At 35.9% G+C, this 12337-nt stretch overlaps 1 protein-coding gene across 3 annotated transcripts in view; it reads left to right on the top strand.

The window, feature by feature from the left end:
* LOC126365752 (cyclic nucleotide-gated cation channel subunit A) overlaps nt 1-8161 on the top strand; it is a 487374-nt gene extending 479213 nt beyond the window's left edge. For 2 of the 3 annotated variants that reach the window (XM_050008256.1, XM_050008236.1), the window contains exon 12: nt 7808-8161. In XM_050008256.1, the coding sequence (XP_049864213.1) occupies nt 7808-7964 (157 nt within the window). In that variant the 3' untranslated portion in view covers nt 7965-8161. The remainder of the gene's footprint in view (nt 1-7807) is intronic. The other variant, XM_050008246.1, reaches the window with a different exon arrangement.
* The last annotated feature ends 4176 nt before the right edge of the window (nt 8162-12337 follow it).

Below are 12337 nucleotides of genomic sequence, written 5' to 3'. Positions count from 1 at the left end.
CTGGCACAGAAAATAAGATTTCAAAGATTCATACACATCAATAACTCCTGTAACTCTAGGCAACAATGACAATCGTCAAGTTTAATATTAACTAGAACTTGCTTGTACTCAGCATCAATGAAATCATCAAATGATTTCAGACTCTCCTCATGCACAGTGTAAATATGAAAAAATTGAAAGATTTTATTCACTATTTTCTTATGTCAATGGGAAGAATGCCTGCACTTGTCTGAACTTCACTGTGAACCATGTGGGCTGCACAACTGTTATCTTGAATATTCATCTTGAGAGCACTGTTTGGTTTGGAATATAAACATTGTGTATCTTGTCAACTATATTTTGCTTTCTTATAACATCCAGAATGTAGACAGCTAATAATTCTGCCGTTTCTCCACCAGTGTTCTAAATACAGATTACTTCACACTGTACACCTTTGGTAGGAATGAAATACCTAGCTAGAACTGGCGCTGGCTTTAAGCTTTTGTTGTTTGATGCATCAACCATCATAGACACATACTTATGATATGTTAACCGGGGACCCACCCCCACCCCAGGGAACGTCTCACACCAGACAAGTGTAACCCCTATGTTTGCATGGTAGAGTAATGTTAGTGTACGCATACTTGGAGAACTTGTTTGCGCAGCAATCACCGACATAGTGTAGCTGAGGCGGAATAAGGGGAACCAGCCTGCATTTGCCAAGGCAGATGGAAAACCACCTAAAAACCATACACAGATTGGCTGGCTCATTGGACCTCAACACAAATCCGCCAAGTGGATTCGTGCTGGGGACTGGCGCTCTTTCCCGCCTGGAAAGTCGTATGTTAGACCGCACAGCCAAGATACATACTTAGCATCTTTAAGTTCTAACTGAAATTCATTCATTGCACAAAGTGACAAAATGTTCACTAAAATCAACTTGTAATTTGTCCTCGAATATATTAATTTCTTCTCAAATATGTCTCTGATGATAAGAGCCTTGCAGTTCATTGAATGGAAAGAATGATTGTGTTTTGCGGTATGGAATGCAAACAGCTCTTCATCTGCAGCGTTACATTTATCTTCCTCTGTTTGTATTTTATTTTTACTCACAAAGGAAGTTATGTTGCTAGAAGTTTGCAGAGAAACTGCCAACAGGTCCTTCTTTTTCTTTATGTGCAGCATTATACTGGCACAGCCTCTGTATTCAATGGAAAAAACTGAATGACACAAGAAAGGGAATCATTCTTTCATGGTTTTAGAGAATGAATACTTTCTTTTCCCCATATTAATGGGCACATGTTAGTTCCACAATTAGTAAACAACAGATAATGGAGTACACTGAAGCAAACTTGGAGAACCCAGTGTTGAAACTGCCACCTACTTCTTACTGTTGTCTGTAACGATCCAAAGACAACGTGTTGGTTGCATCTACAGCAAATTTATGTCATCCAGCAGTAAATAGCTCATTCATAATTACAAATGCAATTCAACATTGATAGCCCTATAACATTCTTTAATAAAAACTTGTAACATCTGTCCATCATTTCTGCAGAAGCAAATAATCGATATGAATCGCAAAGGTCACGCATGAATCACTGGCGCTGAGTGAGATGACAGAAAATCTCTTCACACCTCTCCTCATCCTGTGAGCAAAATAATGCTTCTTTATTCTATCTTTACGTTCAATACAAGGCAAGACTTAAGAAAATGTTGAAAAAACTATGTCTGTGACACTAAATTGAGTTAAAAATTAACTAAAAAAACAAAATGAAGCAAAAAACTAAGGTTACTGCTGATTACGAAAAATATTGTACAGTTGGTGTCCTATTGAATATTTTGCAGAATAACAGTATGCAGAATGGAAAAAAGGCCAGTCCCATTAAAAACGATATGTGTGGTCACCCTAGAATAGGATAGACCCAAAACTGAACCCTGTGGACTCCCTTTGTAATTCCTTCTCAGTCCCTAAAATTTTCTACCCTTACAACATCATATGAATTAATCAGCACAGCCTTTTGCATTCTATTTGCATTCCAAAGTTTGGGGAATGGTCTCACTTAGTGGTGAATTAAGATGAGTTTTTGACTGTCTGGCTCTAACAGAACTAATGTAGCATGGTCTGACTTTAGTAGACGATGAGTAATTGCAGTATGGATGATCACTTCATCTTGCCTTTGGCAAATTTCACAACATATTCTGTTTAAGGTACAGGGGAGTATTTGGAGATTAAGAGCTTAATGAACATTTCTTCTATGTAGGCACACTTAAATTGTACTTGTCTCTGTGTCAGTTATTAGTGTTTTGTAAATACAGTAGACATATATGTGTATCAGAGAGAAATCAAGAAAATCAGTAGAGACCTTGTGCACTTCAATGTATAGGATTAGTCTTGATTATATATATTTCTCGCACTTTACATTCTTTTAAATAAATGGGTCACTCCATGCTGCACACATTATGCTCAACATGAGAAATGCAATCAGTCTACAAAAAGGACTGCTTAAAAATCACTCACGTAACTCATCCTAATATATTTCTCATGTGTAGGATTCTTAATATATAGGGTTAACAGTGGATATTGAACATATACAGAGAAGGGAAGCACAAATGGTCACAAGTTTGTTTGATCCATGGGAGAGCATCAAAGATATGCTGAAGAAACTGGACTGGCAGACTCTTGAAGATAGATCTAAATTATCCCTAGGAAGCCTGCTTACAAATAATATACTAGAACTTTCTATGTATCATATCCATGTGGACTGTAAGAACAAGATTAGGTTAATTACAGATTGTAAGGAGGCATTTAAATTGGACTGTACTTCCTCATCCACCCTATAACCCATATCTCACACCTTGTGACTTCTATATGTTTGCCACAATAAAGGCTGCAGTCTGCTCCTTGTGTCACTGTGGTGACAACTGCTGCTCAAATTGCTGCTGCAGATGCACTATGATGAGCCAGAACCATACGCTAAACCCCAAGGTCTTCCCTCTCGGTAGCGTGATGTTGTCATCCACACTCTGGCCTCCTTGCAACCGTACATTCTCATGACCACCAATGCCAGTAATCATATACAGTTTTTATGTTCCTACCAAGTCTTTCTGCAGTATCACAGAAGGAATGTTCAGCTTCTCATAGCCATATTACATGACCTCATTCAAACTCAATGATATGTTGATGATGGTGCCTTTGTCATCTTAAAGCCATTCTTGAGCAACACCAACTCACCATGACCAATCTCAAAGGTAACTGTCACTTGTGATTGTTACAGCAGATATTTAAAGCAGACCTGATTTGTATCCTCATAGTGGCACTACTAGCGCCACTCTTATGTAACTGCCATAAAATTTGAATAGGAATGATCTTTCAGATGTAAAAACACAGCTACCAACTCTTGTTTATGTTGCACAACTCCTTATTAAAATTGCAATTCTTTTTATGTCTGTGTTTTATAGTTCTGATCTCCTGCTGGTATTAGGATGTTATATAAAATGGATTCTAAAATGGAAATAAAGCATTTATGGACTCATGTCCATACAGCATGTTCCTTTTCCTGTCTTTCTGAGGACTGGGTCCTGAAAGATTGGCCACACCTTGTAATTACATGATATATATTTCTGCTGCTCACTTCCAAAATATTTATTTTTTTTCATTTCTTCAGTAATTCCAGTACCTCTTCTGTTATTTGTGTTTGCATCTTTATTGACTTTTCCGATCCTAGTATCTTTTCTGCTGCATTTATGACACCTCTATTAAGAGCATTTCATCAGTTTTCTACACCACTTACTTCTGGAAGTGTTATATCTTTATGGGAAATGATGTTATGTCTTTGCCCACACATACTTTTAAAGAAGTCTTAGTTTTAGATGCCTTTATCCTTGTTCCCTATAAATTCTTGAATTTCAACTAGCATTTAATTAGTATTGGATTATGGTCACTATTAGTTCCAGCATCAGGCTAACTCTTACACCCCTTCAACTTGATTCTTGAATATCTGCTTTACTAAAATATAGTTTTAACTTGATAATTTTGTGTACACACATGCTCTCTCTCTCTCTCTCTCTCTCTCTCTCTCTCTCTCTCTCTCTCTCTCTCTCTCTCTCTCTCTCTCTCTCTCTCTCTCTCTCTCTCTCCTCTCTCGCTGAGGTAATGCAAGTCATAGGATACCTCCTAATATCGTGTCGGACCTCCTTTTGCCCAGTGTAGTGCAGCAACTCAATGGGGCATGGGCTCAACAAGTTGTTGGAAGTTCCCTGCAGAAATACTGAGCCATGCTGCCTCTAATAGCTGTCCATAATTGTGAAAGTGCTGCCAGTGCAGGAGTTTGTGCATGGACTGACCTCTCAATTATGTCTCATAAATGTTCAATATGATTCCTGTCAAGCTATCTGGGTGGCCAAATCATTCACTTGAATTGTCCAGAATGCTCTTCAAACCAATCACAAACAACTGTGGCCCCGTGACATGCATTATTATCCATAAAAATTCCATCACTGTTTGGGAAGATGAATTCCTTGAGTGGCTGCAAATGATCTCCAAGTAGTTGAACATAACCATTTCCAGTCAATGATCAGTTCAGTTGGCCCAAAGGAACCAGCCCATTCCATATAAACAAAGTGCACATCTGTATGGAGTCACCACCATCTTCCACAGTGCCTTGTTGACAACTTGGGTCCATGACTTCATGGAGTCTGCACCACACTCGAACTCTACCATCAGCTCTTACCAACTGAAATCAAAACTCATTTGACTAGGTCACTGTTTTCCAGTCGTCTAGGGCCCAACTGACACGGTCTCAAGCCCAGGAGAAATGCTGCAGGTGACGTCCTGCTGTAAGCAAAGTCTTTCATATCAGCCACCTGCTGCCACAGCCCATTATGCTTAATTTTGGTGTAATTTCAAAACGGATGTGTTTGTCGTATGTCCCACATTGATTTCTGTGATTATTTCATACAGTGTTTCTTATCCATTAGCACTGATAATTCTACACAGACACCACTGCTCTCAGTCATTCTGTGAAAGCTGTCGGCCACTGAATTGTTTGTGGTGAGAGGTAATGCCTTAAGTGTGGTATTCTTGGCACACTCTTGATGCATTGGATTTCAGAGTATAGAATTCCCATTTCTGAAATGGAATGTCCCATGCATGTAGCTCCAACTACCATTCTGTACTCAAAGGCTGTTAATTCTTCTCCTCATATGGCCATAATAATGTCAGAAACATTTTCACATGAATCACCTACAAACAAATGATTGCTGTCAATATACTACCCTTCTATACCTGGAGTGCACAATATTTCTGTCATCTCTCTCTCTCTCTCTCCCTCTCTATCTCTCTCTCTCTCTCTCTCTCTCTCTCTCTCTCTGTGTGTGTGTGTGTGTGTGTGTGTGTGTGTGTGTGTGTGTGTAATAAATTATCTTATTATCCTAATCTTGACAATCAACAAGGCTGGACTTTCGAAAATCCTGGCCTGAAATGAGGACCATTCTGTGCAACATTTTGCCCACCACACCTAGAATAGCTTTTTATCACCCCTCCAATCTCCGCAGTATCCTTGTGAGACCCTATGCTCCTTCACCCATTTCTCAACCCTATGGCCCCTTCCCCTGTCACTGTCCCCACTTTAAGACTTACCCTGCTACCACCACCTTTACCAGGCCTATAATGGCAAAACATATACTGTCAAAGGGAGAGACACCCATGAAATGACATGAGTCATACACCAGCTATTATGTAAACACAGTTCGGCATTTTACATAGGCCTGATCTGGTCATCAGTTAAGATGAATAGCCATAGACAAAGGGTGTACACTGACAGCACACAACATCCCATTGCAGAGCATGGTCCACAATATGACAGTCATGACCTCGGTACCTGTTTCACCAAACATGTCATCTGGATTCTTCCTCCAAAACACCATTTCACCAGTTTCTCAGAACTCCACAGGTGGGAACTGATGTTACAACATGTCCTTGATTCTCACCACCCACCTGATCTTAATTCACATTAATTTCTTTGGTCTCAGCATTTCTTCACTCCCTTTTAGTTTTTTATATCTTTCATTTTCTGACTTGTTTGAACATCCCCCACCTCTACCATGTACAATGCACTAACTCTCCTTATTTTCTAAATCTCACTAGTACTTTTTCTTCATGGCTCTTCTTTCTCCTTCAGTCCTTCTGCCAGAAGAAGGAGCCACTGGCTCCCCCCAAAGCTTGCGAATTTAAATACCTTTATCTGTGTGTTCACCTGCCACCACTTCCTGAGAAGATTTTTTTATCCATGCAATTATGTTTTCAAAAATTGATTATTTTCATTGATAGATTGCAGCCAACACAATTTTATTAATCTTTCTCATTTCTCATTTTTCTTGCCAAAACTAATCTCTCCTGCTGCTTATTCTTTCCTATCTTCACTAAATGTTCTCTATCTCCTGTAATATTTGATTTTTGGGACAAGAGGTTATTACACTTTTCAATTTTATTTGATGTTGTAGGGAAAAATATCTTATTAAAACGAAATTCATTCTTAGAATATTAAATTCTGTAACTTCTGATAGCACAGTACTCAGCATTTTTATTTATACACCTGTTACACATGGTTCTCATGGGTAAATAGAATGACCTCTTAGTACTATAAAAAGATAGAGCTGAAACTCATTACTAAGTGCCATTTTTTAGATATTTCTGACAGGACAAATTTTCATGAAACAAATGTTTATTATCTGCCCAAGACATTGGTGACGTAATGACAGAGCACCAAAGAATCAGTGTCGATGCAGGCATATGTATAACATGTAGCAGATGACTAGAGTAAAAATATATAGAAATATCAGTGAAACAAGTAGTATACAATTCAGATTAATTGTTGAATGTGATCAATGTATTACATGAAGGTTCTGTTTAAAAAATGAAAAGTCTTCACAACTCTGTTAGAAAGTTTTGATCTACAGTTATCCAAACACTTATTTCTGTTCCATAACCTGCCATCAAGGCTGATGCCATTAAGGAGAACATGTCCATTTGAAATTTACTGTAACAGAAATTATCTGTCAATCGATGTAGAGGTAACAGTGAACATTTTCTAATCACCAGATGGTTTGCCAGTATCATGGATAAAATACCAAAACTTTCTGCTGCATCTTGCACAATGAAGGATTATGGCACTGTTGAGTATGTTTTAGTCATTGAAAGTTAAATGCTAATCTTCCATTTATTTCCTATTAAGCTGTGCTTATAAGCCCAAGAATCTCCATGGTGCTAGTCAAGAGTAAGCCACACGTCAGAACTGGTTTTAACCTTAATCTAATGTTCCATGAGCAGCCCCATAATCACAACCCACATTCTTGACACCCATCCACACTCAGACAGTTACATTTAAAGTTCAATAATCATTCTATGTAAAAGAATGGTGTCAATGCGCATCAATAAAGAAAGCGTTTGCACTTTTGTGATTGAATTATCCCTTAGCATCTTCTAGTCACAACACAACTTACTTTCCGCTGGTTCATCTTACTCTCTAGGCCATCTCAACAATATTAATAGTCTTGTAGGACACTACAATATTCAGTATTTAGTTTTAAATTGATTTCTTTCTAACCCACCATACAAAAATAATACAACTGAGGTATGACACTCAGCGGTCCTTGGACAATATCCAAATGATAATTAATCTTTAAAACAAAGTAATTTGCATGTATTGAAGAGAATTAGCTTTGAATTAAATGTGTCCCTATTGTAATATCATTTACAATGGAAAACTATACACAAATCAATTCATAGATACAAATAACTGATGTAAATTGTTTTTGTTTTGTCTTACAGCAGCAGTAGAGCAAAAGACACACTAAAACCTGGAGAAATGGAAAAATTATCACTGTCATCTTTTGACAAAGAACTAGAGGCAAATTGCCAAGTGAGGAGATCCTTCCAAAGACCCACAACCTCTCGCCTTCGAAGAAGCAAACAAAACACAATGTAGGCACCAGAGAAAATCTGGTAGCTTCAGCGCTGTCAGTCTGTCACAGCTACTGCCATATGTGTTTGAGTGTATTCTACCAACATTTGTTTTCATCTCTGCACATGTGCAAATGTATAGTTTGTTCACAGTTTGTGATTAAGTTCAAGTACACTGTAATCAGCTCTAACTTTCCAGAAGAATGAAGAATTTTTCACGTCTTCTGTTAGCCTCTTTTTATCTCTTGATTGCCTGAGTGACTGAGCTTCACATAAAATTACTTAAGTTACTAAAACATTCATTGATAACTGTTGGCTGTGTGTGCTGGGGATTTGAAGCCATAGTTTGCTATATGTTTTCATCGGAAGAGATGTGACAGTTGTGTATAGGAGTCCTCAGCAGTGATGGTAACAGTTGTGAGTGACAAATATGAGAAGATATATTTTTGTATGAAGAGACTTCTTAAACCAGTAACATATCTTTCATGTAATTACTTCTGTCCTCAAAAAGTGATAAAGTTTTGAAACAGTGCAGACTTTAAGATAATTGTTTTATAATAAGATACGAAATTGCAGTGCACAATTGGAGCAAATATTCCAAGATTTACCATGCCATCCATTAAAACATGCCCATTTCAGTTGTAATTTTTATTTGAAAATGTTTGTAGTTACTGTATTTTAAACAATATATATTGCATATATTCTTATAATGGAAGAAACTCTTAATTTACATTATAGTTCTGTGCACATTTATTATGTAATCTATGTTATGACAATGAATTATTTACTGACCAAATGTCAGTCAACTTCTTTTACAAATTTCAACCAAACATACTTTAATACAAAATATATTCATGGGGTGCACTGTACAAAACTAAGAGAACAACTCAGATTGTCAATATCCATTCTCTTTGCAGTTGCTATTTCTTACATGGATTTATGGGTTTTACAATGTCTTTACTTTAAATCCTCACTAACGCTTGATACACGGGTAACACAAACAATACTTTGTTACTGGCTCTAACCAGCTGTATCCACATCAAAGAAATTGCTTTCTTTAGTTTGCTACTAATTAATAAGGTAAGGAGTAAGCCACAATATGACAGTTCCTGCATGCACACCAAAGATTACAAATTCATTATTTCTTTTTAATTTAGTCAAACCTACAATAGTGATAACTTTATCATTTTTACCAAAATGTCTATGAAAAATGGCATATGTGGTATTTAAGAAATGCTACCATTAGAATACCATTTAATGTGAGGCACAAGATTAATGTGTCTAGATATAAAAGTCAGTGACATACTTGAATAGTTAAAAAGTGTTAAAATAAACTTTAAGTGTTCCCACTGTAGCTAAGACTTGACCTAGGTGAACATATTTCCTAAAAATAGAAATACATAGCTGTGACCATTACAAGAGTTACAGTCAAATAATGTGCTAAATACAAGCTAGTATTATATGAATGTTTCTCAGAATGTTTCTTTACAGACAGGAGATAGAAGGAAGAGAGTGTTTCAACATTAACTGTGTGGTAAATGGGTTCCACTTGATATGCTGTATTTATCAACAAGTATTGATCCCATTTACAGCTAGACCATTTAAAAGACTGTAATTTGTTGCACACATTTTTTGACAAGTTCAGGCAGTAGAAATCAACATATATACATAGTTTTCGAAAACTAAATTCTATTCTGTATTATCAGATAGTACTAACATTTTTTCCCATAAAATGTTTCATTTATACATTAAATATGGAAGGTGTCATGTAGTTATTTTATGAGTCACAAGCCAATTGCCACATTTCATACGACATTTAGTTTTTTTGTTACAGAGCATTACATTACTAATTTTAGTATCTGTTACTGGCAACATTAAGAACAAGCATGTCAGAGGATGTCTAGTATAAGTAAATACTTTGCTAAAATTAATATTATCTTTCTCGCTCTCTCTCCCTCCCTCTCTTTTTTTCTCCTCCTCATCTTTTTCTTCTTGATGATCATCACCTTCTTCTTCTTCTTCTTCTTCTTCTTCTTCTTCCCCTCCCCTTCCTTGTCTTCCTCTATCAGTTGAGAACATTGGTATTGCAGATTTCATGTCGACCATTTGCAAACATTATGTATTTACTCCAGTTAATTTTAAACATCCTCAGTTTTTAAGTAAAACCTTTAATACTCAGACAGTTATGACCAACAGCTGATAATTAAATTACTGGTACTGAATTGGTTTCTCATTACAGGAAATTTATATACGGTTCCAGCTAACATGAAACTAAAAGCATAACACAAATTTACATATGTAACAAATCATTTTAAATATTTATTCATTACAGAAATGAGTGGTCTATTTTCATGAAGATAAAAAATAAATCTACACAGTAAAAAACATACACATAGTTTACAAAACAGTTGTAAGATAATGATGTTAAAATATATAATAATGGCTACTCATTAATTGATTGATTCATTCATTCATACTGTTCCACAGATTCCATCAAAAGCAAAAACCTTCAGGGATTTGAAAAGAGTCACAGTATACATTGCGGAAGACTAGTAAATTGCAGGACTAGCCCGTACTGCATCAACAATCTATCTTTAAATAATTTCATCTAAATTGTAAATTTATTTAAATATTTATGGTGCACAATGAAATCACAAACATCAAAAATGAAAATCAGTACGGATCAGAATTTATGCTTCTAGCCAGAAAGATATAACTTATTTATTTATGTATTTCAATTTTTCTGCAGTGAGGAGGCAATAGTCTGAGTTTCTTTAACGATTTGTTTTGTCCTGTGAACCAGCATAAAATAGATTCATTAAAACACACAGCACTTCTTCAACAAAAGTCATTTTCAAATGTTGTGTTCACTTTGCAGTCTACATTACCATAATGAATATTCTTCTATAGGACAACCCATGAATATTGAAACAAACATCAAACTGATTTGAAGGTTCCAAGTCAAGCTGCGTATTTTATTAACAGTTCTGATTTATTCATATCACCCATGTCAGATAAACATGCTTTCACATAATAATAATAACAATAATATTATAATAATACCAAAAACAATTATTATTATATATGACTAAGGAGGAATTACTGCTATTTAACTGAAAGAATATCTGAAGCCCAATAAAAATCATAAAAGTTTATGAATCTGGTACATTAAATCCCATGCTCTTTGATAGTTACAGTATTTACATCACAAAATCGGTAGTGGCAGGCCTATGAGTAATATGCCTGGAAAATATTTGTCTGTCACTTAACCAAATTACGATATTATGAAAAGGATGGCTATGGTTGTTGCTCACCATTCAGCAGAGACGCTGAGTCACAGATAGGCACAACAAAAATGCTGTCAGCAAGTAAGCTTTTGACCAAAAAGGCCTTCATTGGAATTAGGCAACATACACTTACACACTCACATAAATGCAACTCATACACACTTGACCACAGTCTCTGGCTGCCGAGGCCAGTCTGCCTATCTGCAACTCAGAATCTCTGCTTATGGTGAGTAGCAACTACCCTTTTCATAATATTGGCAGTATTCCATCCTGGACTTTCCGTTGTTTGAACTTACCAGACTAATATTTTCCACATTCACTGACATGATACTGTCCACAATTTATTCAATAAGGTCATGGAAGGTAAAAAGACCAAATGGTGCATTTTTCAAAGTCACAGCTGAAAGAAACCATATCTTTGTCATACCAAAATTCTAGTTGCATTATTACAACTGTTCTCAAATCATTATATTCTCCATTCTTTATCAAACTTCACACCAGTCCTTAAATATAATAACACAATCATTTTAACTGAATTTTCTCATGTTCAGAAATGTGAAGGAGAAGCCTGTTTTATTTGTTAAAAAACATTCTGTAACCAAGATCAGATTAATACTACTTTCTTTTCAATATCCAGTTATGACAGACTTTGCTGTCATTGTGAGCTGGAACACTGAATTGTTCCAACTCATAACAAACACATTTTGTAATAAGAATATTTGACGATAAGAAGATAACAGCAAAGTATGTTGAAATTGGTTGTTGAAAACAAAGAAGTATTTATGCAGTACTGACTATAGAAGGCAATCATTTTAGGCTAAGAAATTATGCAAATTAATTTTCATAATACATGAATCTTTGTTTAAATATCTGCTTGCACAACTTAGTCCTCATTACAAATATGAACTATGTAGCGTAAACCACTGAATACAAGGAAATAATGTAGAAACTCCAATCCTTGTCATATTATGCGGAAGATAAGCAAAAACATGGTCTGTCCTAGACAGTAATGTAAACAGTCTTTACCTAAATTGTGTGACTGATTTTAACTGTAAGTGCTTTCAGGCACATGTGTGATATTACATATTGTAATTATGAGAATAGTTATTCG

The sequence above is a fragment of the Schistocerca gregaria genome, chromosome 1 (genome assembly GCF_023897955.1).
Source record: "Schistocerca gregaria isolate iqSchGreg1 chromosome 1, iqSchGreg1.2, whole genome shotgun sequence".
Taxonomy (NCBI): Eukaryota; Metazoa; Arthropoda; class Insecta; order Orthoptera; family Acrididae; genus Schistocerca; species Schistocerca gregaria.
Note: the sequence above shows the minus strand (reverse complement) of the source record. Positions and strands in the feature narration are given on the sequence as shown.